Source organism: Canis lupus, chromosome 24, assembly GCF_011100685.1.
Source record: "Canis lupus familiaris isolate Mischka breed German Shepherd chromosome 24, alternate assembly UU_Cfam_GSD_1.0, whole genome shotgun sequence".
Taxonomy (NCBI): domain Eukaryota; kingdom Metazoa; phylum Chordata; class Mammalia; order Carnivora; family Canidae; genus Canis; species Canis lupus.
This window is the reverse complement of record NC_049245.1, coordinates 33,920,830-33,945,796: the sequence shown is the minus strand read 5'-3', so window position 1 is coordinate 33,945,796 and position 24,967 is coordinate 33,920,830. Positions and strand designations below refer to the sequence as shown.

Here is a 24,967-nt window from a genome sequence, read left to right as displayed (position 1 = left end):
GAAAACAGGATCCCAAGGAGGCCATTTCTGGCCCCTGGCGTGAGGCACTCTCCTATTTTGATTTCCTCTCAGTTGCCACCTTCTGTTCTCGCGTTATGTGAGGAGTTGAGAGAACCATAGAGTCCTAGACGCTGTGAGTGCCTGCAAGAGCATTTAAGCCAGCCCCACTAGGAAACCCCGGAGCAGGGGAGTGAAGGGACTGCACTAGGCCTCCGGTGGGCTAGGGATCGTGCCAAGCCTGACCTGCTGAGTGCTTGCTCTAGGAGGATGATGGCAGTGCTCTCCAGGACAGGGCTCCACGGCAGTCTGAACAGCAGGCAACCAGCCCCTTTCTGTCAGTGAAGGTCAGGGTGTGATGTGATGAGCAAACTAGGCTCCTGAAGAGCTACCTCGAGTACCCCTCTTCCCACCTATTCCTCTTTCCCCCTTAAGTGTCCAAACAACACACCTCAGGCTGTAAAGGGTATAATAAAATTATTTTTATTGCATTTTGTGCAGACGGGAGTCTAAAAAATACAGTAAAAGCTGTAAAGCATTAAATGGGAGCATTCAACAATGAAGGAAAGAACCAACGCGCTCCTTTCCGTATTGGCACGAAGAACACAAGATCAGTACTGAGGCAGAATGCGGAATACTGAAACACACTGAAAATTAAAGGCAGGCCTAATAATAGTAATAAATAATCTTGATTTGGTTTGCAACCTCTCCTATATACAAGGGTTTCAACTTCATTGCATTGCCCTGCACATAGATCGTCTAAAACAAAAGCAACACTAGTTATCACTACAAGGCTATTGAAATATTGCACTCGGAATAAAAGTCACTTGAATGGACATGAAACATCTAGCTACAATGGTTATAAAGATAATTTGATGAGTGACTTGTGATAACATTCATAACAAATATTGCACATGTAGCACAGAAAACTTGGGTTTTGTTGTGGGATGTTTGTCTTCATCAACGGAAACTTTGCTCTTGCCAACCAGACATTCCGGGCCCAGACAGCATAACTTTGGTTCCCTAACTGGTGTTGATACAGCCCCGTTCCCCTTCTGCTCAGCCCACTGCTTCGCTGGGAAGGCTGGACCCAGCTGTGGTTCTGGGAGGGCAGTCTTCAGGAAGAGGCCGGGAGGGGAGGGGGGCGGCCTGGTGTCCTAATACAACTTTCTAAAAAGTCTATCTGGCCCCCTCATCAAATCTCAGAGGGCCTTGGCCTAACGGGGAGATATCCAGACCTACCTCCAGCCACACCTGGCCCAGTCTATAGATGGCAACAGCTCCAGCTCTTGGGCTCAAAGGGAAGGAGGTGGTGAGGTCAGGAGTACCCAGTAGCCCCAGTTCTGGGAGGCGGGCAGGATGTCTAACTAGGTGCAAATGTCAGGGCCCTGGGGCTCGAGGTACTGAACCCAGTCCCAGAGGGCGCTGGAACGAGCATGCAGGGCCTGCCCCCTTAGTATCGTGCCCTGGGGGAAGGGAACCCGCCCAATGCGCCTTCCCTAGGGATAGAGGGCGCCTCTGATGGGGCTGCTTGGAGCAAAAGCGCCAAGGACTGGAGTTGGAGAAGCCAAAGGCCTTGGGTCCTAGTTGGAGGAGGGCAGAGGCGCTAAGAACAAAGCACATGGCGACTCCAGCCCTCCCTCAGGCCCAGGTGCCTGGGAGACGCAGCTGGAGGCCGCTGCTGGGCGGCGAGGCCCGGCCCCGGGGCGCGGAGAAGGCGACGGGGTCCCCGCGCCCCGAGCTGCCAGCTGCCGGACGGGGACAGAAGAGGGAACACCAGGGGCGGCGCTGGGGCCTCCCCGGTGGGTCTGGCCCTAAACCCAATCGCCGCCCCCCTCCTCCCTCGCCTGTCCCAGGGACGCAACTCCGGGGAGGGGACGCCCTCCAGCTCCCCGGATTCAGTCTTTGGCGAGGAGCCACGGGGTCGGGCGAGCAGGCGACGAGCGGACGCGGAGACGCCTGCCCCCCGCGAAGGCACGGGGGCGGGGCTTCCTCGGCCGGCGCCCACCCCCGGGGAGCCCCGCCCCTGTCCCGGCGGCCGCGCGCGCCCCCGCCGCCGCGGGGAGGCGGGCCCAGGACGAGCCCGACGCCGGCTCACCCCCTCTCGGAGCAGAAGTCGCGGGCAGGTCGGAAGCCAGGGGCGCGCGGGAAGGGCGAGGCGGCGAGAGCGGGGCGGGGGCGCCAAGGGGCCAGGACCGCGACTCCCGCCTGGGCCGAAAGCACTTCTGCTCCCAAACTCGCGGACGTCCGGGAAAACCCAGCCTCCCGGGGCCGCTGCCTCCCCGGGCGCCCCAGCCCGAGAGCTCGACAGCGGCGGGCGAAGTCCGTTGCGCTTCTAGTCACAGAAATATGGGGACGTTAAAAATACACGCGATGTCTCCTGTACACTATGTATAGGCGCGGCCCCGCCGGGGGGAGGGGCGGCCGCTCGGGCCCAGGCAGCCCCCCCGCCGCGCGCCCGCGGGGCCGCCGAGGAGGACCGGGGGCGGCGGAGGGTCGGCCCCGCGCCTCCCCGGCCTTATTGCAGCGTCTCCTCCGGCGGGGCGAGGCTGGGCCCGCGGAGCAGCGCGCCAAAGGGGCGCTCGGGCTCCGGCCTCCGCGCGGGGCGGTCCTCTCCGAGTCAGCCCCGAGCGGCGCGGCCTCCGGGCTTCAGGCAGCGGGGAAAGGGGCCGGGCGCGGGCACAGGGTCTGTATGTAAACGGTGACAGCGGCAGGGGGCGCGGCGAGGGCTCCGGGGCCGCCGGCCGGGCGCGCTCGGGCCCGCGTGGCAGGTGCCGGCTCTCAGGAGTAGATGGTGATGACCTCGCGGCCGCCGCCGCGGACCAGCATCACCCGGTCCAGGTGCTCGGTGAGCACCTCGAGGAACTCCATGTCTGCGCGCGCGTCAAGGAGAACGCCTGGCCCCGCCCCCGCCGGCCGGAGGTCGCGGTGGAGCCCCCCCCCCCCCCACGGGCTCGGCTCTTCCACCCCAGGGCTGGGACCGCGGCCCCCCGACGCCCGCCTCGCTCCCCCACCCCGCACCTTAGGGCCAGGATACAGTTTTCGTCACCGTTGCGGTTGCGCGGAGGTCCGGGCATGTTGAGCAAAACCAGTTTGGCATCCCGGGATTTCTTCACGATGACCTCGTTCAGCCGCACGGCCGTGTGCATGCGCCGCACGTTGGACTGGTTCCTGCGGGAGGCGGGAGGCGGGAGGCGGGGAGGGCGCGTGAGCTGGGCGGCGGAGAGCTGGACCCAGCGCCCCCCTCCCCAGGCCCAGGCCCAGGCGCCCTGGGCGCCCGGCACCTGCTCAACCCCACACCTCTCCGGAGACCCCAAAGGTCAGGGGCACGAACTGAGGGCTCGTGGCTGAGTGAGGAGAGCAGGGACCCCGGCCAACCCAGAAGAGCGAATAAAAAAAAATCCGAAGCACTTACAAATTCTCCCACTCCCTTCAGGAAACACAAGAGAAGCAACGAGAGGAAGAACGAGAGAGGGGTCAGCGGAGGAAGGAGGGACTGAGGACTTGCCCCCCGCGCCAGGGCATGCTGGTCCCGCTCTCCCGGCCACACGCCCTCCTCTCTTTCACTGCCTACACCTGGGAGTGCCGACCCTCGGCCACCAGCCCAACCCCCAGGTTGTCAGATGGGGAAACCCAGACAAGGTCTGGGCTCAGTCTCCCGCGGGGACCTCCGCTGCTCGCTCGCTCTGCCATGGGGAGCAAGGACCCTGTAGGCCCACCCCACCCGACCCCCCGGCCTCCAGGCCCCTACGGCTTCATGCTGAAGAAGTCCTTGATGCCCTCGGAGGAGACCGGACTGGGGCCCTTATTCTTCTCTGCCACCGACTTGTCCTTGGTCCAGGTGAGATGCACCTTCTCGGGATCTCCCTCGCCCTCCCCCTCAGGCTCCTCCCCCGGGGACGGAGAGCTGCTGGGGCAGCTGGGAGCGCTCTGGTCGTGGATCAGCTGCACCTGAGAGATGAAGGAAAGGGCAGCACGTGACTCCTATTTAGAGACCAAAGCTTCTGCTCCCACTGGCTGGGGCCAAACCACCCAGCTGCACACCTCCTCCTCTGGCTTCTCCTCGCTGTCACCAGCTGTCTCTTCTGGGACGTTGAGGCGGAGCCGAGTGTTGGCTGGATTCTTTCTCCGGATTGAGCCACGAGACTCATCTGTGATACTCTGGATCTAGGGAGTGACACAGGTTAGCACCAGCTCTGCTCTCACTCACCACCCATTCCCTGCCAGGAGCTACCGTGGGAGCTGATGTTCAGCCACAGAGGCACGCTTTCAGGAACTGTACCAGTTGTTAAAATGTCGCAGTGCTTGCATACCAAATAGCTATTGGCCCACTGACCTGGCCGCTCCAACTCATCTGCAGAACCCCTGACCTCCCCACCATCCAGCAACCAAAGGGTTAACAGTTGGCCCAGCAAGGCTCTATCTTAGCATATGGTCCGGTACCAGTTGTGATTGGTCAGTGCACTTGCCATTTCTTTTTTTTTTTTTTTTTTTTTACTATCACCCCTGGACAACATCCTCGGAGTATTCATCTTTCCCAGCTCAAAAACGTACCCATCAGTCCTTTCCCTGAGCACCCAGTAACCACAATCTGAGAAATATATTATTCACACCTGGGAGGCCCCCTCAACCATGGTCTGTCACCCTCACCTGTAGGATCTGCCACCCATTCCACAGGCACCCTGTCACCTGCCCCCAAAGTCTTCAGTCCCAGAGTACCGTGGCTCATTTCCCCCAAGGACTCTGTTCCCTGAGGTGGGGCTTTCGTCCCAACTCCAAGGGACTAGTGGTCCCACGTTACTCACACCTGGGCAATCTTACACCCATACCCCATGGGAGGCTCATCGTCATTATCCCTGAGAACCCATCAACCACATCCTAGGAAGTGTGCCCCCAACTCCCACCATTAGCCACATCCCTAAACATCCATCTCTTACCCACTCTCACAGGGTCTGTCACATGATCCCTTGTCCCCCACACTCGCAGCCCACGTCCCTGAGGAATCATCATCCATACATATTTAGCTTCCACTGTTCTCCGTTGGGCCCCAGAAACCACATTCAGAGGGGGAAATCTGTCACCCATGCCAAAGCCCTCTGCATCCTGGCTGGCAGGCTTGGTAGGTGCAGCTGCAGTGTGCCCCTGCTGCTAGGAAGCCCGGTGCTGGGAGGGGGGGTTGAGAGGAAGAAGGGTGATGAGTAATGCTCTAGGGTGAAGGCCGTGCCAGTGACCAGGAGCATGAGCCCTGGGCCATCCCTACTGTGCAGACCCAGAGCTGGCAGGAGCTTGAGGCTCTCAGAGCCCAGCCGGGGCAACCTTACCTCCCGCTCTCGCTCATTCTTGGTTAAATGCATCTGTTTGAGGATCTGGGAACGCTGCTCCATCACCAGTGTCTTCTCGTAGGTGTAAGCCGAGATGTCGCTCTCATGCTGTGGGCGGGCAGGGATGGGGGCAAAGGAGGAAAGCAGTGAGTTCGGGTGCAAGGCCAAGGGAAGGGAGGCAGACCCCCTTCCTTCTGCCAAGCTGGGGCTTCTCTGTTTAATGACCTAGGTTAACCAATAGCTGTGGGAGGCAAGGATGAAGCACAGGGCAATGCTCCTTGAAGGCAATGCAGCTCATTCCCTGCTCAGCCCAACTCAGGACCAAGAGTATGAATGGGTGAATTAGTGAATGAGTAGATTAATTAATTACCTGGCTGAATGGAGAAGGGGAAGAAATTTTAAAGGAACATGGTGATGAATGAATACGTATATGGATGAATGGGTGGTTGAGTGAATGAATACATTAATGAATACACAGAGGGATGGGTGGGTGGATAAATAAACTGCAGGAAAAGATGGACAAGGGGCTCTGTAGTGTAATTGTGAGGGGCGTGGACTCTGAAGCCAACCAGCTGGGGTTGAAATCCTGGTTCTGCCACTTAGTTGTACTGTTGGGTAAATTACTTAACATTTCTGTGCCTTCCTAATCTATAAAATGAAAATGTTGATAGTTGTATCTATTTCACTGGTTGTTGTGAGAATTACTATATGTAAAATATATATATATATATATATAGTGCATGAGACAGTGCTTCACATACAATGACATGACTATTATAAAAGAGGAGGGAGGGAGGGAGGGATGGATGGACGGACAGACAGACTGACTCTTGGGTGACTATATGAGAGTCTGAGAGGTGGAGAAGGTGGGGAAGGGATCCACCATCATCAGCTGATGGATTTGGGAGTTGCCTTATTTGGTGTGGGGTCAAGAGGAAAGAGGACCAGGGAGGACTCCGAAGGCTCAGGAATGGCTCCTGGGCACTCACCATCTCCACCACCTCGACCTCTGCGGTGATACGTAAGTGGTACAGAAAGGTGGTCAGGTCCTTCTTCATCTGGATGCTATTGTCGTCCATCTGGGCCACCGTGAAGATACGCATCTTGCACTTCCGCCAGACCTGGAGGGGAGAAGGGGACCCAGAAAGGTCCAGCCCAGATGGAGTGAGGAGATCCAGAGTCAGAACCTCGAGAGGCCCCGTCCCTCGCCCTTCTCACCCACCTTCCCACACATACACACAGACCCGAAATCCTCTATCTCAGCGGCCTCTCCCTACAAAAACTCCCCTTCTTAGGTAAGGGTCCCCCATTAAAGTATCCCTTGCTTGGGCGGAGCATTGCTCTCCTTTACAACGCAAGCACACCTGCAAGAGGAGACCAAATCAGTTCCTAACATCTCAGTTTAAGGGAGGTGATCAGCCTGCTTTCCCAGGAGCTCTTGGGGAGGCCGGCCCTGGCCAGAGCCGGGGAGCCATGAGCGCCCTCACCTTGTGGTGCCGCAGCAGGAAGGGTAACAGCATGAGCATGCCTCCATCGTGCACGATCCACCAGACGTCGATGCTGCCCTCGGAGAAGCGCTCGGGATTCCCGGGGAACATGGAAACGTTTTTGGTGACCAGCAGGGCCAGGTGACCAGCTGTGGTTTCCCGGACCAGCTCTGGAGAAGGCCAGAGACAGGGCCAGATGGGAAAGCAGTGATCCTGGTCCCCTCCCGCACCAAGCAGCAGTCACAGAGGCTCCTGGCTCCCAGCGTCTCACCCCACCCTGCCTTGGCCTTGGCCTGAGTCATCAGAAAACCAGCATCCATGTAGGTTTCATCACTTAATCTTGTTTGGATTTGGGAAAACCTCTCAACCTCGCTGGGCCTCAGTTTTGCCATCTGTCAAGTGGCAATAACACCACCTGCCCTTCCTATTAGGAACTCTTCTGTGCACCTCATTTATCCTCCCAACTGCCTTCTTTTTTTTTTAAGATTTATTTATTTATTTATGATAGACATAGAGAGAGAGAGAGAGGCAGAGACACAGGAGGAGGGAGAAGCAGGCTCCATGCCGGGAGCCCGACGTGGGACTCAATCCCGGGACTCCAGGATTGCGCCCTGGGCCAAAGGCAGGTGCTAAACTGTTGAGCCACCCAGGAATCCCCCTGCCTTCTAACTATGACCCAACTATAAAGGACACAGAAGAGCCTGGAGTCAGTAGGGCAGCCTCTAGTTTAACCAGCTACGTGACCTAGAGCAGGATCCTCAATCTCTCTGTGCCTGTTTCACACCAGTAAAGTAGAGATAACAGGTAATAGCCCTCACAGGACTGCTGAGGGGACGAGAGGCTTAGAGAAAGCCTCAACTTGTCTCACACACAGAACACAGTCTACAAATGGTAGTTATATTATTACCAAGGAATCTAGTGCTCAGAGAGGGGAAGTCACTGGTGAACCAGCACACAGCTAGGAAGGGCCAGAGGCGAGGTTTAGACCCAGGCCTCTCTGACTTCATGGCTGTAGCTGTTTCCACTGCCCTCCACTGACTCCCTCCCAGGGCCCACCAAGCTCTGCAGGGTCCCAGACTACCCTGAGTTCACACCTGAGTCCCCAGCACCCAGCACAGCCTCTGGCATGGGGCCAGCTCTGAACACCAACACCTGCATATTCCACACTTGTCATGTCTAGGAAATAGCCCCAGGGCCCAAGAAGGAGAAGCCACAGCCCGACACTGCCCCCAGCCCACCCAGTGTTACCAATGAAGTTCCTCCACGTCTGATGATCTTCCTTCTGCCGCCAGTTGCGGGGCCAGCCGACGAGCACGGTGTTGTGCTGCAGCCCCCCGAGGCCCCCAGACTGAATCAGATGTGACACACCATCACGCAGGTTGGAGGAAATCACCACCTGGCAGAAGCCTTTCACCTTCTCTGCCTCCATCAGGCGCCGGATGGACTAGGGATGAGGGGGCGGGGAGGGGGTGGCAGCATGTCAGATGAGGCTGAGCCTCAGGCCTCCCTGGCCCTGCACAGCCCCTCCTCCTCGGGGCCTCCCTTCCTCCTGTCTCTCCCCTCCATCACCCCCATCTCCCTGAAGCTCAGCTCCGATCAGGTCAGCCTCTGGCACCAGAATCGTGCATGGCTCCCCATCACCCATGACCCCCATTCCTTGTTGGTCCATCAAAGCTCTTCACAACCTTACCCAACACTTCCCCGCACCCTGCCAGCACTGCCAGCCCTCCACCACCTTCCAGACCTCCCCCTCCCACTGTATATTCCACCCTACCTGGTTCAACCCAAATGTTAGCTTCTCAGAAACCACCCCCCACCCAGACCAGAATGGAACCGGGCTTCTCTGCGTGCCCAGACAATTTGCTTTTAACAACTTTTAAAAGTCAGCATTAATGATAAGCATTTTAAATGTACATTGCACCTGGATTATGAGGTTAGTGTTTTTGATGCTCTCGTTTTATAGATGAAGCTATTGAGGTTCAAAAGAATTAAGACTTGCTTGCGGCCACATGCTAATGAGTGTCCCCATTCCACTCCAGAGCCCTGACTCCATCCCCCATACCCTGAACTACTACCCTGATGCCAGAGGGCTTCGGCTCCTACCTCTGCCACCTCCTGGCTGTGGGACCTTGGGCAAATCACCTAACTTCTACGAGCCTCAGTTTTCCCATCTGTCAAATGGGGGTCGTGACCACTACGTCATTTAGAAACAGGCAGGATTACAAGACATGATGTAAGGTAGAATGTTGCCTGACAGACTGTAAACACTCAACACATTCTATTGCTCTGATGATGTGAACTCCAGTGAAGCCCCATCAACAGCAGACGGGCTTGGAGCCTTCTGGGTGTGTTCCAGCTTCCCAGTAGCCTGTGAGCGCCTTGGGGGCTGAGATTCAGTCTCATACATCCCCCATCTCCCCATGCCTAGTACACAGCACATTCTCAGCCACTGCATGTTGAGGGAAGCTGCCCAGTGGAGGCCTCCAGCTCTGGGCCCTGACAGATTGGTGTGAACGGCCCAGTGAGGCAGAAACAGCAACTGTCACAAGCCATTAGGGGTGCCCCTCCCCATCTCTCCCTGCCTCTCTCTGGCCCCCTTTCCTTTCTCCATAACTAGCCACAGCCCCAAGGGGAGAGAGGCAGGGATCAAAGACAGAACCCACTTCCTCCGCCACCCACCAGGTTCCAGACACCTGCGACTGCCCCATAATGCAGAGGGGCCTGCCCCTGCCCACCCTGGCTCTAGACACTGCTCTGAGAGCATGGGCCCATGGATGGGGACAGGAGCAGGTGACCCAGAGCCAGGGTCCCAGGCATAAATCTCGGCTGTGCTTCCAGCCAGCTTTGTGACTTTCGGCAAGCTGCTTTCCCTCTCTGGGCCTGTTTCTTCCTGTACTAAGTGAATGCAGTGCCAACTCCATGTAGTGTAGGGATCGCAAGAATCAGGGATGTGGAAGCACTTGCAAGATTCCTATTTTGGCAGGGAGAAGTCTGGAGCAGGAGTCAAGTAGTCCTAACCTGGGTCTCTGTTTTCTGTCCTTAGACAAATGCCCTGACTTATCTAAGCCTCAGTTTCTTTATCCATAAAATGGGCCCGTTTAGGGGCACCTGGGTGGCTCAGTGGTTGAGCATCTGCCTTTGACTCAGGTCGTGATCCCAGGGTCCTGGGATCAAGTCCCACACCGAGCTTCCCACAGGGAGTCTGCTTCTCCCTTTGCCTGTGTCTCTGCCTCTCTCTCTCTTTCTCTCTCTCTCCCTCTGTGTGTGTGTGTGTGTGTGTGTGTGTGTCTCATTAATAAATAAATAAATAAAACCTTTAAAAAAGAGAGAGAGAGAAACCTGTCTTCCTGAGTGCCCTGCCCTTCCCCTCCCACCAGGACCTTGGCTCACCTCCTCTGCCCGCTGGGCCTGGGGATGGTTGTCGAGAAAGGTGCCCTCAAGGACGGAACCCACAATGGTCAGGCCCTTCCCTGCCTTGAGCTGGGAGGTCAGTGAGAGCAGTTGTGGGTGTACCACATTCTGGTCTTGGTCCACACGCACCAGCACCAGTAGCTGTGGCCTGCAGAGGATGCAAGGTCGTGTGAGCCATTCAACACCCACCTAACCTCCACCCACCACACACCACACACCCACACACGGTACCCCTGTGAGTTTACTAGCCATCTGTCCTCTATAGCCCCACCCACCTATACCCCCATCCCTCATCCATCCACCTAAACATCCATCCATCTATTTCCTTGAACATCAACCCATCCAACCAGACACGCACATCCACCCACCCACCTTCTCATCTCTCCATCCACCTCACTTATCCATCCATCCATTCACCCACCCATCCATTTTATCCACCAGTCACCCACTTGTATCCATATTAATTTATCTATACATGCATTATTCACCTAATTATCTAACATCCACCTGCCACTGTCCATTTACAAATTCATCTATTCAGTTCAAGAGCATTCTCTAAGCACCCTGGGCTAGACCCCGTGTCAAGAATTTAAGAATTCACAGACAGATCACGCAAAGCCCTGGTCTCTGGTAGCCCCAGGTTAGCAGACATCAGCAAGCGCCAGCCAACTATGTGCTTGGCATGGTTCAGAGTTCAGGCCTTACTCTCAGCAAAGTGACCTGAGGGAGATGAGTGAGGGCCAGGCTCGCAGAGCCCTCAGCTAGAAAACACCCTGGGTTGAGAGGAGGGAAGTTAAGATTCTGCTTCCAATACAGCCTTCCATGAGACCCTCTCTGGCCCCTGACTTTCACACGAATAAAGTAGAGGGATTATTATTAGTCTAGAGATTTCTAGGAGTCTCTGTAACTCTCAAAGTGAATGAGGCCACCTCTCCCAAAGCAAATGCTACATGGTATTACATTCATCTGTCTCTGTGTGTGCCTTCTCCATGGAACCGTTAGCTCACTAGGTCCCACAGACTGGAAGGGCGCCTGGCACACACCATGCATTCATACATTTTTAAAACACATGGTGGAATGAATGGAGGGCTGAAACGATGGTAGCTCAGCCCGGCCCCAGGTGCTGCAGGTAAGGAAGGTCAGACTCGGCTGGGGCTGAGAAGGAAACCACTGTGGTGGGAATGGTACTGATTATACAAAGCAAATGAGGAGGATCAGACCCTGCTCCCTTCCTGTCCTTCCCCTGGGCCCTACCATGAGTGCCTGGCCACCTACCTCCAGTTCTTCGTATGTGGGGGCCCTTCCTCCAGGCGTAAGAGGGCATAGCGTGCAGCACTGAGGGACAGGCCTCGGATCCCATCGCCCCACTCCTTCTCTGCCCTAGGGGCCCGAGGGGGATCAACCAGGAAAGAAAGCCAAGGGCATCAGTAAGAACCACACACACTGAAACGGCTGCCCCAAGGCAGAAGATGTGCAGCCATCCTGCCACCTCCTTTTCTCAAAGCTTCACCTCTCCTTCAGCTCCTGCCTTCTGTCTCCCAATCCCACCCATCACTCCTTCCCCTTCCCCATTTTTCCTTTATCCCCACCCCTTCCCACCCTTCCCCATTCCCTCCCCTTCCTATGCTTACCCTCGGTACTCAATGTACTTGTAGATGAGCCCAGCGATGAGCATGGCCACCAGGGCATAATACCAGGAGCAGATAAACATGAGGGCCAGGCAGAGGCTCATGCCCAGGAAGGAGAGTGTCCTGGATGATGGAGGAAGACCCAGCTTCTGAGCCCTGGCAGAAATGTCCCTGGTGCTGGAGCTCAGACAGCTGGAGTTAGATAGGGTAGGGAAGGAGACCCTCTCCAGAACCCTTCTCATGCTAGTTGGGCTACAAAAGCTGGAGACATGGAGGAATGTCAAATCCCTATTTGAGTTTTGGATCCTTAGGCCTAGGGGATGGGCTGGGGTGAGGTGGGGGTTGGGGTGGAGATGAGAGGGTGGTTCTGTCAGGCAGGGAAGGGGACAGGGCACCTACCAGTGGTAATATCGAAAGCGTGGCCTCCAGTTGGGTGTCCTCAGCAGTGTCTGGACTGCACAAGCCAGGTTCACAAACATGTAGCACATCAGGAAGAACCTAGAACACAGAAAAGACCCAGGAGAGACAGAGATGCAAAGGGAGGCAGAAAGAGAAAGAGAAACATAAGAGAAGAAAGGGCAGGAAAGAATAAGAATTTGAGGAGGTGATCAAATCACATTCTCATGCTTCAGAAGGGATTCAAAGGCCAAATCCCCTTACAACACACCTTGATCCATGTGGGAATGAATCTCCATATAACAAAAGACAGACTGTTAAACAATTGGGTGGGCTATCCAGGGCCACAACCAGAGGATCCAGGTAGAGAGACACGCCCCCTCCCTCAGAGCTATTGGGAGGGAAAGAGGCCAGCACGCACATAGAGAGGATGGGGGCGACCTCGTCAAGGGATGCGATGAGGATGCCAATCTCACAGATGCAGGCAGTCAGGAGCAAGGCCCATGTTGGTTCTCCATTTGCTTTGCCATGGCCAAAGACCTGGAGAGAAAGCAACCATCGTAGAGGTCTGAGATCTTAGAGATGTCTCATCTCTCCTCCAATCTTGGGAATCAGTGCAACAGAGGCAGAAATCCCCTAACCAGTGAGGAAATGGGGAGCAGATGCTGTATCCTTCAGGGGGTATGCAAGGGGATGCCAGGCTTTGGCTCTGTCTCTCTTACTCTGGCATTGGTACCTCAGTGCAATGAAGTTTGAATGATCACTTAAGGAGAAAAGAACCACCTGTGGGACAGATAGAGAGGAGCCCTGGGAGCCAGCAAGTGGCCATGACCATGTGCTGCATAAATCTTTTTTTTTTTTTTAAGCACCATGGAGAGAGCTTGCCCTTTGGCTGCCTCCCTATCTGATCACTCAGCCAAAGGAGGGCCATTTGTTTCTCCCCTCAGAGCAGACAACTCTGCCCCAAGAGATGGCACTGCCATGGGCCAAATCCCAAATAAGGCACACCCATTCTTCTCAGTGGCAGTGCAGAGCGGAAGGGCCTCGGGGGGCATAGGCTCACTGGGTGGCCTCTCTGGGCAATGGCTTGGCTGGCTGGTGTAGTGGATGGGCTGTTCTTCTCACACTCCACCTCCCACTGACCTGCAGGAAGGGCACGATGCCATCCCGGGAGATGGCCTGCAGCAGGCGTGGGGCCCCCGTGAGGCTCTGCAGCCCGGCCCCACAGGTGGAGAAGAAGGATCCAATGACAATGACCCAGGGGGATGGCCAGGCCAGTGTGCCCACCACCAGGTTGCCATTCACAGCTTCTCCAAACCTGGAATGAAGCAGCGAGGGGATAGGAGATGCTGGATGAGCAATGCTGCCTCAATTTCCAGGGCATGTCTCCCACACCAACCTCAGGACCAGCTGTATGCCCACTCCAGGGCTAGGCTCCAAAGGAGCAAGAGGAGGAGACAGGGCTTGTAAGGCCCTGGGGATTTTCTGACTGTGTGGTCTTGGGCAATTCGTTTGCTCTCTCCTTGCCTCAGCTTCCTCAGCTGTAAAGCAGAACCATTATAAACCTATCTCATGTGATTGGTGACAAGATAAAAGGAGATAGCACAGGTAAAATGCTCAGCAGCATGCCTGGAACAAGATGCCAAAAATGATTAGAGCAAATGGTCAATTATGGGGGCGCCTGGGTGGCTCAGTCGGTTAAGTGTCTGCCTTCAGCTGAGGTCATGAACCCAGGATCCTTGAATTGAGCCCCACATCAGGCTGAGCAGGGAGTCTGCTTCTCCCTCTCCCTCTGCCTGCTGCTCCTTCTGCTTGTGCTCTCTCTCTGTCTTTCTCTCTCTCTCAAATAAATAAATAAAATCTTTAAAAATAAAAAATTATCAATTGTGTAAAACTATGTTAATCTGGTAAAATCTCTTAGCTTATTAGAATGTGTCTCCATCTGAAAAATGGGGTTCTGGTCTCATCATATGGTCATGGTTATGCAGTGTGAGAATCAAAGTAAAGCATTTTCTAACACTATCTTAAATTGAAAGATGCTGCCTCTGTAGGCAGAGATAGCCCTGTCACTGGAGTGTATAACCAGAGGTTTGCTCAAATGGGCCATTGCTGAAGGACTACAGATGAAGGATTTTACTGGATGACCTGCTGAATCTTTTGGAATCCTGTGGGAGGTCTACGATCAAATGAAATAAGTGGAGATTAAGTTGCCCTAAAAGTGAATAAGTGCAATATGTGCAAATTGTCCATTTGGCCAAGTCACTCCTTTGCTTAAAACCTGTCAGAGTTTCCCCCATCTTCTATAAAATAAAGCTCTAATGTCCTGGTACCAAAAACCAGGCTTCCAGAACTGGTTCCAGCCTCATTTCCCTTACAGAAGCCACGATGGCACCATGGAAACTGACTTCTGTGACAAGACCTCCTACTTCACCCGGCTAGTGGTACATGCCCACATCCTTCAAAAGCGTATGTTCCAGAAGCTCTGAATTGCTTATAGCTACAGGCACCCACATGCACATGCACACACACACACACACACAGCTATTTCTCTCCTCCACCTTTGTTCATGCTGTTCCCACTGCCTAGAGTGCCCTTCCCACTCTTAGTCACCTAAGTAATCTCTACTCAACATTTGAAGTGAGAAGGATAAATGAGAAAATGTGTAGAAGGCACTTCCAGCATCACCTCCTCCTCCCCAGCCCCCTGCACACTGAATTGCAGTCTCCTTGTACTACCAGAGCCCCTGTACTTTATTTTATCCCACTTCTGCTGCTCCACATTCCAAATCTGTTGTTGACTATGGTTACCAGCCCCGAAAGAGCTCCTTCAGGACAAGAAGCATGTGTCATTTATGTTTATTCCCCCCAGAACTCTGGACAGTGACCAATAAATAGACATCTAGGAAATGTTAAATGGGTTAATAGATTTTAAAGAAAAAAAAGGGAAGTAGCATTAGAGAGAGAGAGAGATAGAGAGAGAGAGAGAGAGAGAGAGAGCATCCAAAATTCTTGAGCTGGAGTGACAGGAGAAAGATAAAATATAAGAAAGTGGGTTTGCAAGCAGTCCCCTGTTACCTCCCTCCCACAATTCCCCTTGCACAGGCTCAGCACTCCCTTCTGGGTCTGTTTCCCAGAACTTGGCCCCCTAAACCCACCACCCAGAACAGGATCAGCCCTGATTCCCTTACTTACTTGTCCCGCAGGACGACCCCCTCAATGCAGGCCCCAAACAGAACAACAGAGCTGATATCTGTAGCAGGGGATGAAGGAGAATCCCCAAGGTGACGTTCCCCTTTCTCCTCCCAAACCAGCTGGGCGGGAGGCAGCGGCTTCAGCTGCCCTCCCTCCAGGCCTCCCCACCCAGTGTGGTTTCAGACCAGCAGTGCAGGATACAGACAGCAGAGGTGGTGGCAATGGCCAGGATGGTGCCAGTGGGAATTGACTTCTGGGCATCCCGTAGGTCTCCAGAGCGGTTAGAACCAGCCATGATCCCTGTAAACAGAGGAGCAGCTAGGACAGTGTCCACAGGAGACCAGACAGAATAAGAAGAAAGGACAGCAGCCTCGGAGTCAGGAAGCCTGGGATCTAGTCCTGGCATACCACCTGGTGTGAGACCTTGGGCACATTACTTGGCTTCCCCCAGCCTTAATTCCCTCATCTATGCAATGGGAACTGGACTGTTAGCTCCTGTCTATGTGATGAGATTGTAGGACTAAGAAATTCCCCCACATCATCATTGACTCTCTCTACCCATCACTCCCAGGCTGAATCCTCCCTCTCTGAGCTCCCCTTCACCTGTGACTGAGGGGAAGTAGATGCCAACCAGCAGGGTGAAGTAGGAGGTCATATCACTGAAGACATAAGGATGGTCCATGTCGATAGGGGTGCCCTCCACCAGGCCCACCGAGGGCATCCCACGCCTCTCCACAATCACCCCTTTGGTTAGGTAGGAGCTCCAAAGATTCTCTGTGGGGGGAGACAAGATGTTCATGAGGAAGACCAGAAATCGGGGTGCTAGAGCTATAGGGCCAGGAGGTGGGGTGGACAAAAAAGAAGGATCAAGGTCAGCCATTTCTCACTCCTCCTGGAGGCCTTGGCTCTATTTTATTTCCACCAACATTTCCTAAACTCCTGCTTTGGGCCAGGTCATGTGTAGAGGCTTTGTACATGAATCATATCTAGTCCTTGCCCTCAAATAATCCAGTCTGGTGGGGTGAAAAAACACATAAAGACCTATCTCTGACCGATTCAACATTCTCAAACTGATCTCAGTGCCCAGACACCTCAGACCTTTTTTGCATCCTTTATCTCAACAAATGGCATCACCATCAATTCAGACAGTTTTATGTTGCCCTCAACTACTCCCCTCCCCCCTCTATTTCAAACCATCTCCAACTTCTGTCCATCATTCCTCTAAATATTTCTCAAATATGCCCCTTCTCTCCTTTCCAGGGCTCCCCCACTTCTGCACTATTGACATTTTGAGTCAGATAATTCTTTGTTACGGAGAGCTATCCTACAGCACTGCAGAATGTTTAGCAAAATCACAGCTTCTACGCATTAGATGTCAGTAACAACCATCTAGTAGTGATGGCAAAAAATGTCTCCAGACATTGCTACATGTCTCCTGATGGGCAAAACAGCCCTGGGGGAGAACCACTGCTCCATTCCCACTGACATCACTCCATCACTCTAAGTTAGAAAAACATCATCTCTCACCTGGACTCAGCATTAGCATCCTCCTGGACTCCCTGCCTCTGTTCTCTCTCCCTTTTACCTCACCCATATGATAAGCCAGAGTGAACCTTTAGAAATGATCTGACCATGCTCATCCCTTATTTGAAACCCTCTGGTGCTCCTCATTGCCCTCAGGACGTGGTTCAAACCCTTCAACATGGCTTCCAAGGCCTGCCACAATCTGGCTTATGCCAGCCTCTCTGACATCATTTCTTGCCCCTCCTTCCTTTGTACTTTATGCCCCAGTCATACTAAATTATTTGTGGTTGGAAAGACACAATATGCTCTTCTCTGTCTGCATGCTTTCAGGCAAGCTGTTCTTCTGCCTTAAGTCCTTTATTCCCCTAGTATAACTCAAAATCTCTTATTTTTCCCCAAAATCCTTCTCAGATGAGTCTAGGAAACCTTGTCTTGCCACCTTATACACATGACCCATCTCTCCCCTGTAAGGTTTCTGTTCATTGAATCTACATCTACTCATATCACAATTTATTTCCTAATACATCTGTGTCTGCCATTAGACTCCTTGAAGCCAAAGACTATGACTTATTTATGTCGTATTCCTGGTGCTCAGCACAGTGCTAGACATTAAGTAGATGCTTAGTGAATAGTTGTTAAACTAATGACTTTCATTCCTACTAGGTGGTAAGATACTTGAAGGCTCCCTTTCATCTCTCTTCCTCCATGATGCCAAGGACAGAACATGGCCCAGAGTAGGTGCTCAATTAAAACTGACTGAATTTAAGTGAATCCCAAGGAGAGTTCCTTAATCCTGACCGTTTAACCCACAATCCCTGTAGTGTTCCCTGGACATCAGCCCTCTTCCCTCCCCCAGACCTTTGATGAGGCCACTGGCAGCGCCAGGGATGCCCTGGATCTCCGTGACATTATTTCGGGTGAAGTACTCATCACAGGTGGCGTTGAGGAAACGGGAGGAACAGAAAAGGCCCCAGAGCCGTGTGGTCACCGTCTCATTTCCTTCCCAAGCCAGCTTGGCACAGACATCAAAGCCATGGCGAGACAGTGTGCGGTTCCCCAGGAGGCAGATCCTAGGGAGAGAAACAAGGGAGGAAGATGGGGGAGGGACATAACCTTGTCTTGGCTTCACAATAGAACCACCGGGGGAGCTCTAAAAAACACAGATCCCAGGGCCCCATATCCAGAGATTCTAATTTAATTGGGATGGAGCACAGAGTCGGTGTTTTTTCAAAGCTACCCCAAGTGATTTTAATATGCAGCCACCGCAAAGCACCGTTTTGGTGCAAAGCTGTGTTTCAGCACCACGGACAGCAGTCTCTGAACGCCGTCCTAGCCGTGAGATTTTCAGGAAATGTGTCCTAAAGAGGCAGAACCCACAGAGATCTGAGCCCCTAGACCCTTTCTTCTGTGATCTTTCCCAGGATAGAGAATAGGACAACACTAATAAGTTGTCCTATTCCAGGAATTTGTCCCCATCCAGGAAATGCTTCCTAACTTAAACAGTCATCCCTTCAGAAATCGTCCCACTTGATTCTTCTTAAGTCCACCCCACCAGCAAGCAGTTGACCCTCAAAAGGGAAACTGTGCCAACCTCCAGGAACATTACCCCACCCTGTAGAGATTTCCCCCAAACCAGGGGAGATTTTCCCTCCCAAGGGAGGTTGCTCTGAATCCACAATCACTCAGATTCTGAGAGATGAGGTGAGGGACGTTGGCAGAGGCTGGCATCACAGACCCTGAAACGGAGCCAGGGAGAAGAAGGACAATGCCTTAGGCTCAGAGCAACAGCACTTACGGGAAGTTGGGTGGGTCGAAGGCAGATTTGATGACCCCAGCATAGATGGCCAGGATGGAGAGGATGACACAACCCAGGAAGACAAGGGCAAACTTGTTGACATACTTGACGCCCACAAATACCACAGTGGCCATGCAAGTGAGCACACAGGTGCCATATACACGCATATTGTTCAACATGGCTGCTGCCTCCCCACTGGCATCTTCTGCCTTAAAAATGGCCATAGCTGGGAAGAGGTAAGCCTGTGGAAAGGAGGCAAGGATGTCAGGTGAGTGACACAGCAAGAACCAACTAAGAATCACCCCCAAGGATATAACCTGAAGTGCAGGAAGCACTTTGGAAAAAATACGCTCATCATAGCATATCTACAGAAGTGTAAGACTGGAAATGGCATCCACTGATAAGAGGAAATGTGATCATCTGTATCCTTTTGGCACATACATTTATATTTTCTAAAACTTCCATGTTTATTATTATTAATGTTTATGTTCTTTAAAAAAGTTATTTTCACTCTAAATGTTATTTACAAAGGGAGTTTCTAGCTATTTAGGGAAATCTATAGAATTCTACATTACAAAGACAGAATATAATATCATATAGTTAAAACAAAAAAAAATAGAAGGAAATACACCCAAATGTTAATGGTGATTTCGGGCAATTGTTATTTCCCTTTTTACATTCTTTGGTATTTTTCCAATTTCACACAATGGGCAGAACTGCTTTTATAATAATTTTTAAATTATTTAATTGTTTTAAGTCATGGAGGTCTATTATTATCCTCTCAGAATTTGGCCCTTTGGTCTTTTATTTGCCATCCATCCTCCCTGTCCCCATACTCCTCCATTCTGCCCCAAACCCAGAAGCTGCATCTTTTAGTTCTAGTTCTCCAAGACAGTGTGGTAGAGTGGAAAAGCACTGGCTTTGGGGTCAGAAAAGCACAGGTTCATATTCCTTCCACATGTTCCCTAAACTCCCTGAACTCTGCTTTCCTCATCTCAAATTCTTCTCTTTTGCAACCCACTGGTCACCAGCACCAGCCTGCCTGGACAATGAATATCCACAGAGAAATCAGTACAGTCCCAGGCACATGGTAGGCAATCACCTACTACGTAGCTATGATGTGACATTATTTTTATTATTTCTACCACGATTTTACTCTTAACAACCCACCTCTGCCATTGGTAGCTGAATGACCTTGAGCAAGTCATGTCACCTCTCTGAACTTCTCATTTGTAAAATGGGCATAATAATACTTGATCCTTGTGAGGATTCAAGATAATGACTGTAAAGCAATTGGAACTCTGCTGAGAGCACAGTGGGAGCCCAATGAACGACAGTTGTTCACGTTACGTAATTACCGTATCTTGTCTCCCCAACTAGATTGTGAATTCTTTAAAGACAGAACTACACTTCCTTTTGACCTCACTGAGTGGTTTGGACCTCTCCCCAGGAGGAGACGAGGAAGCATTGGTTAACTGACTGACAGCCTGGAACCCCACACCTCCTCCTTGGCCCCTCTCACCAGTAGGATTTCGATGGTGCCCAGGATGTACATGGCCCCAGCAAAGGTAGTGCCCAGGTAGAAGCAGAGGCCCACGGCGCCCCCAAACTCTGGGCCCAGAGACCTGGAAATCATGTAGTAGGAGCCGCCAGCTGCAGAAAGAACCTAATGTCAGCAAGAAGTTCAAGGGGACCTGGGCTGCCATTGAGGGTGAGGGGGCTCAGGGACAGAGGTGAGAAAGGAGTTGTTCTGGGCCTCACACCTTACACGGTGCAGCCTAGGACTGGTGGGAGACTCAGCCAGCCACTCTGAATGGATTTTGCAGCACTAATTACCATGTTGCTAATTACCCCTCTAAGGAGGTCATGGCTCAGAAAAATAGGATGACAGAGAAGAGGGTCTCAGGCAAAAAGGAGATCTTGCATTGACCTGTTCAACTCCATAAACTGCTTCCCTCCCTTCTGCTTAATACTGCTGCCCCCACCCACCCCACCAAATCACAGCCCAGCCCCCAGGCTTGCAATATTGCCTCTCCTGGTCCTGACAGCCCATGAAGCCTGTGGCTCTGTCCTTCTTTCCAACCATCCAGGCACCCCTCCCGACCATCCAGGTCCCTTTCCCCTCAAACAGCCCCATCACATACCAGGTACAACACCATTAGTTGCAATTGCACTCATGGAGATGGCCGTGAGCATGGTCTGTGAGGAGAGAGATCATCAAAGTGGCAGCTAGGGTGGGGGCCGCAGTGCCCTGGGAAAGGGCCAAACCTTCCTACCCCATAAACACCTGCCAAACCCACAAGTCCTTGCTGAGCTTCTCCCTGGTCCTGTTCCAATTTCTACTCCTGCCAAGTCCTTCTTGTCAAGAAAACCTCTTATTCACCATGCACACAGGAGAAGCACAAGCTACAGCATCAGAGAGCTCTGGAAATCCCAGCTTGGCCTCTGACCAGCTGTCTGACCTGGGACAAGTCACCTCACTTCCCTAAGCCTTGGTGCCTTTATCTATAAAATAGGTACACTGTAGGGGCGCCTAGATGGCTCAGTCAGTTAAGTGACTGCCTTTGGCTAGGATCATGATCCCAGTATCCTGGGATTGAGCCCCCACATCATTGGGCTCCCTACTCAGTGGGGAGCCTGCTTCTCCCTCTCCCTCAGCCTGCCACTCTCTCTGCTTGGGCTCTCTCTCTCTCTCTCTTGAATAAATAGATAAAATATTTTTTTAAAAAATAAAATAAAATATATATACTGTATTCCTGCCTAAATGCATATCCTGAATCTGATCGTGAACAGATACGTGACAAACCCAGACCAAAGGACATTATACAAACTAACTGATCCATACTCTTCCAAAGTGTCAATGTCATGCAAGACAAAGGAGGAGCTGTTACAGATTAATGGAGGCTAAAACGATCTCATAAATGAATATAAACATGATCTTGAATTTTTCTTCAGTTACCAAGGACATGATTGGGACAATTGGCAAAATCTGAATAAGGCCTGCAGATAAAACCTTATTAATGTGTCACTGTTAAGACATCATTAATGTATCAACACTAGTTTCCTGGGTTTGATAATTGTACTGTGGTTATGTAAGGGAATGTCCTCGTTTTTAGTAAACACACGCTGAAGGATTTAGGATAAAGAGGCATCATGTCTGCGACTTGCTCTCAGATTCAGGAGGGAAAAGGTAGTACTTAAGAGAGAGGATGGAATAAATATGATAATGTATTAACATTTTTCCTCTTCTTGCAAATTTTCCATGTCTGAAATTATGTCAAAATAAAAGTTAAAAAGAAATAAAATAGGTGTACTAGCATCAGTACACACGCAGATGTGGCTCAAGGGTCACGTGTGAGGGAATGGAAACATGACGAGAAGGAGGTGGTTAGTAAATATTTGACTTTTTAGGGAGGTGGAAAGGATTCTGTTACAAAACTGTTTGTGGCATACTCTCATGTTTTGTGAGTCTGGGCCTACCAAAATATTAACAACTGTAGTTTTCTAGGTGGATTTGATTTCCTTCTATACGCCTATCTTTTTCATCAATGAATCTGCATTACTTGTATAATTATACACACACTCACTCACACACACGCAAACACAGATCTAGGTGAAACCTGGTTAGCGGCCATCAGGGACCAGCCTGTGAGAGGCAGGAAGGACCAGTCAGACCTAATTTACTCTCAAAGATCATACACAGTGGTTCCTATAAAAAGCTCAAGTCTCATGCTTCCCCACCCCCTGCCACCCCTGGGGTCCCTGCTCTGGCCCAGTAGTCAGGGGGTGGGAAAGGGAAGGTGTCACTCACACAGGAGCAGCAGATGAAGACCATGCAGAAGGCTTCCATGATGCCTGCGATGCCCACCACCCAAGTGAGTCGCAGGAAGAGGATGACACCAAAGATGTTCTGCAGGCACGGGAGGTACACGCCCATGAAGGTGCCCATGCGTGGGGCCTGCCAAGGACGCCAGCATCAGTTTCTGCAGCTCCTAATCACTATGAACGTCCCAGACCCACTCCTTCTCCCCGTTCTCCATCCCCATCCCTTCATCCCTCCTCCCTCTGGTTTTTACCCCCCTTCCCTCTCCCCCCTTCTCCTTCATCTCTATCCCTCATCTCCCATCTCTTCCTCACCCTCAACCCCTAACTCCTATCCTTCTGCCTCCATCATCCATCCCTTCAACTAACACTCTTTTGTCTCCCCATCCTTCATCCCCTCTACCCCTTCTTCCTCCCTCATCCATTTTTCCCCAAGGCCGTCACCTGCACTGGCTTCTTTTTTCCACCCTCATTGTTTTCTGCCTCTTCATGCTCCCTACTTCCCTGGGGCAGGTTGGTGTAGTTGGCCAGGCCACTGAGCAGGGAGGACACCATGGGGCTGGTGTCCATCTCCTCCTGTGAGGGGAGGGTGGCAGTGATAAGACTCAAGAGCCTGGGGGAGGGCCAGGTGACTTACATGGTAGGAGGCAGGGAGGGATGGGGGCAAGGAAGGCAAACCACTGGGGCTGGGATGACATGGGGAAGGAGGAGGAAGAGGCATGGAAAACAGGGAAAGAAGATGGTGGGATAAGGCGAGGGAGTATCAGGGGTAATGGGAAGGAGAAGAAGGTGGACCTGAGGAGGAAGTGGAGAGAAGAACACTTCCTGAGGGAGGGAAGGCAGATGAATGAGGAAATGAACTGGGGAAGGGGGGAGACCCCAGCAACCCACCTCAAACAGGGCCATGTTCTTGCCATCATACTCCCTTCCTTTCTCTGTGTCAGTGCTGTTGATGAAGGGGCTGCTCTCCTTGGGGTTGCCATCACCTGAGAAGGCAGAGGTTCCCATCAGGGGTCCAGCACCAACTGGTTGTCATCCCTGTGTCTGCGCATCCAGCTGTGTGGCCACTTTAACTCCCTGCACCTCAGTTTGCACATTGGAAAAACCGAGCTAGCCGCGTTTTAGTTGACAACATGTATAAAGAGCCTAGTGCACTTCCTGGCACATACTAAGTTTTTAATGAACACATGAGTGCTTCCTTGCTCTTGGGGGTCCTTCTTCATTCAGCAGGGCACCTCAGACTCTCCAGGTTCCCTTCCTTGTCCATAACTGGGACCATGGTGGTGTTCTGGGGTGGAAGCATGCTCTCTCCCAGAGGCAAAGATAAAGAATACTACAGCTCAAGGCCCAAAGGATACTCCACCTCTTGGAGAAATGACCCATTTGGCAACTCCTACGCAACTCATGCATCTTCAGTCAACACATATTTACTGAATCTCTCCCATGTGCCAGCATGGGCATGTGGAGGGAGGGAAGAGTAGACAAAGACTAAGTCACCACTTCTGCCCTCAGGGAACCCACAGGCAGGAGAGATAAACCAGTATTCAGGAATTTCCAACTGAGAGTGGTAAATTCTGTGACTGAAGATGAACTAGGGACTGTGGGAATACAAGAGAGACATTCAGCCCAGCCTGGGAGGTCACGGAAGGCTTCCCAGAGGAAGTGACGAGTAGGCTGAGAACTGAAGGATGAGTAAGAGCTAGACCGGGAGGGAGACAGGAGGGTGTTCCAGGCAAAGAGAACAGCAGAACAGCATGTTCGCTGGCCCAGAGGGGGAGTGAACAGAGTCGGTCAGAGAAGCTGAAAGAAAGTCTGAGGAAGGGGCACAGAGGGAGGGGCTGAAAGGCGGAAAGTAACCTATGAAAAGATGAGCCTCAGAAGGTATGGGCTGGGTCCTTAAATGATTAGCAAAACATGTTAAAGATTTTGGCCTTCATCCAGAGGACAATGGGAAGTCATGAAGAGTTTCAGGCCAAGAAGTGCCACGAACAGACTCGTGTTTTAGAGCAATCACTCTGGCTTTTAGATGAAGAACACAGATGCTAGTTCGAGACTTTCAGTAATCAGGGCAGGGGCTGATGATGACCCAGACCAGAGCAATGCAGGGCAATGGGCAGACTCAAGAATTACTGGCACATATTTCTATGCCAGATGTTTGGGGACGTGAGAAGGAAGAATCTGGGATAATGCCTGGGGTTTCTAGCATAGGTTAATGGGTGGGTGATGGTGCTATTTGATAAATGGGGGAAGAGAAGAGACTGGGGGTGGGGAAGATGCTGAATTTGATGGAGGGTAAGATAGAATAGGCCACTTAAGCAAATACAGCCAGAAGCCATACAGAGTCTGGGACCCAGGAGAGAGGCTGGGCAGAGAAAAGATAAGGGTAACCCAGGAG

General features: G+C 52.3%; 1 protein-coding gene across 3 annotated transcripts in view; it reads right to left on the bottom strand.

The window, feature by feature from the left end:
* Window positions 1-459: 459 nt before the first annotated feature.
* Window positions 460-24,967, bottom strand: part of SLC12A5 (solute carrier family 12 member 5) — a 36,485-nt gene continuing 11,977 nt past the window's right edge. For 2 of the 3 annotated variants that reach the window (XM_038572493.1, XM_038572494.1), the window contains exons 2-26: window positions 23,464-23,558; window positions 23,017-23,148; window positions 22,562-22,708; window positions 20,895-20,949; window positions 20,273-20,403; window positions 18,751-18,992; window positions 17,814-18,025; window positions 16,035-16,205; window positions 15,633-15,731; window positions 15,432-15,489; window positions 13,384-13,558; window positions 12,662-12,780; window positions 12,244-12,342; window positions 11,848-11,967; window positions 11,492-11,596; window positions 10,196-10,364; window positions 8,054-8,249; window positions 6,806-6,975; window positions 6,308-6,439; window positions 5,319-5,426; window positions 4,042-4,164; window positions 3,749-3,948; window positions 3,413-3,427; window positions 3,035-3,168; window positions 460-2,870 (exon numbers count right to left, since the gene is read on the bottom strand). In XM_038572493.1, the coding sequence (XP_038428421.1) occupies window positions 2,779-2,870; window positions 3,035-3,168; window positions 3,413-3,427; window positions 3,749-3,948; window positions 4,042-4,164; window positions 5,319-5,426; window positions 6,308-6,439; window positions 6,806-6,975; window positions 8,054-8,249; window positions 10,196-10,364; window positions 11,492-11,596; window positions 11,848-11,967; window positions 12,244-12,342; window positions 12,662-12,780; window positions 13,384-13,558; window positions 15,432-15,489; window positions 15,633-15,731; window positions 16,035-16,205; window positions 17,814-18,025; window positions 18,751-18,992; window positions 20,273-20,403; window positions 20,895-20,949; window positions 22,562-22,708; window positions 23,017-23,148; window positions 23,464-23,558 (3,299 nt within the window). In that variant the 3' untranslated portion in view covers window positions 460-2,778. The remainder of the gene's footprint in view (window positions 2,871-3,034; window positions 3,169-3,412; window positions 3,428-3,748; window positions 3,949-4,041; window positions 4,165-5,318; window positions 5,427-6,307; window positions 6,440-6,805; window positions 6,976-8,053; window positions 8,250-10,195; window positions 10,365-11,491; window positions 11,597-11,847; window positions 11,968-12,243; window positions 12,343-12,661; window positions 12,781-13,383; window positions 13,559-15,431; window positions 15,490-15,632; window positions 15,732-16,034; window positions 16,206-17,813; window positions 18,026-18,750; window positions 18,993-20,272; window positions 20,404-20,894; window positions 20,950-22,561; window positions 22,709-23,016; window positions 23,149-23,463; window positions 23,559-24,967) is intronic. The other variant, XM_038572495.1, reaches the window with a different exon arrangement.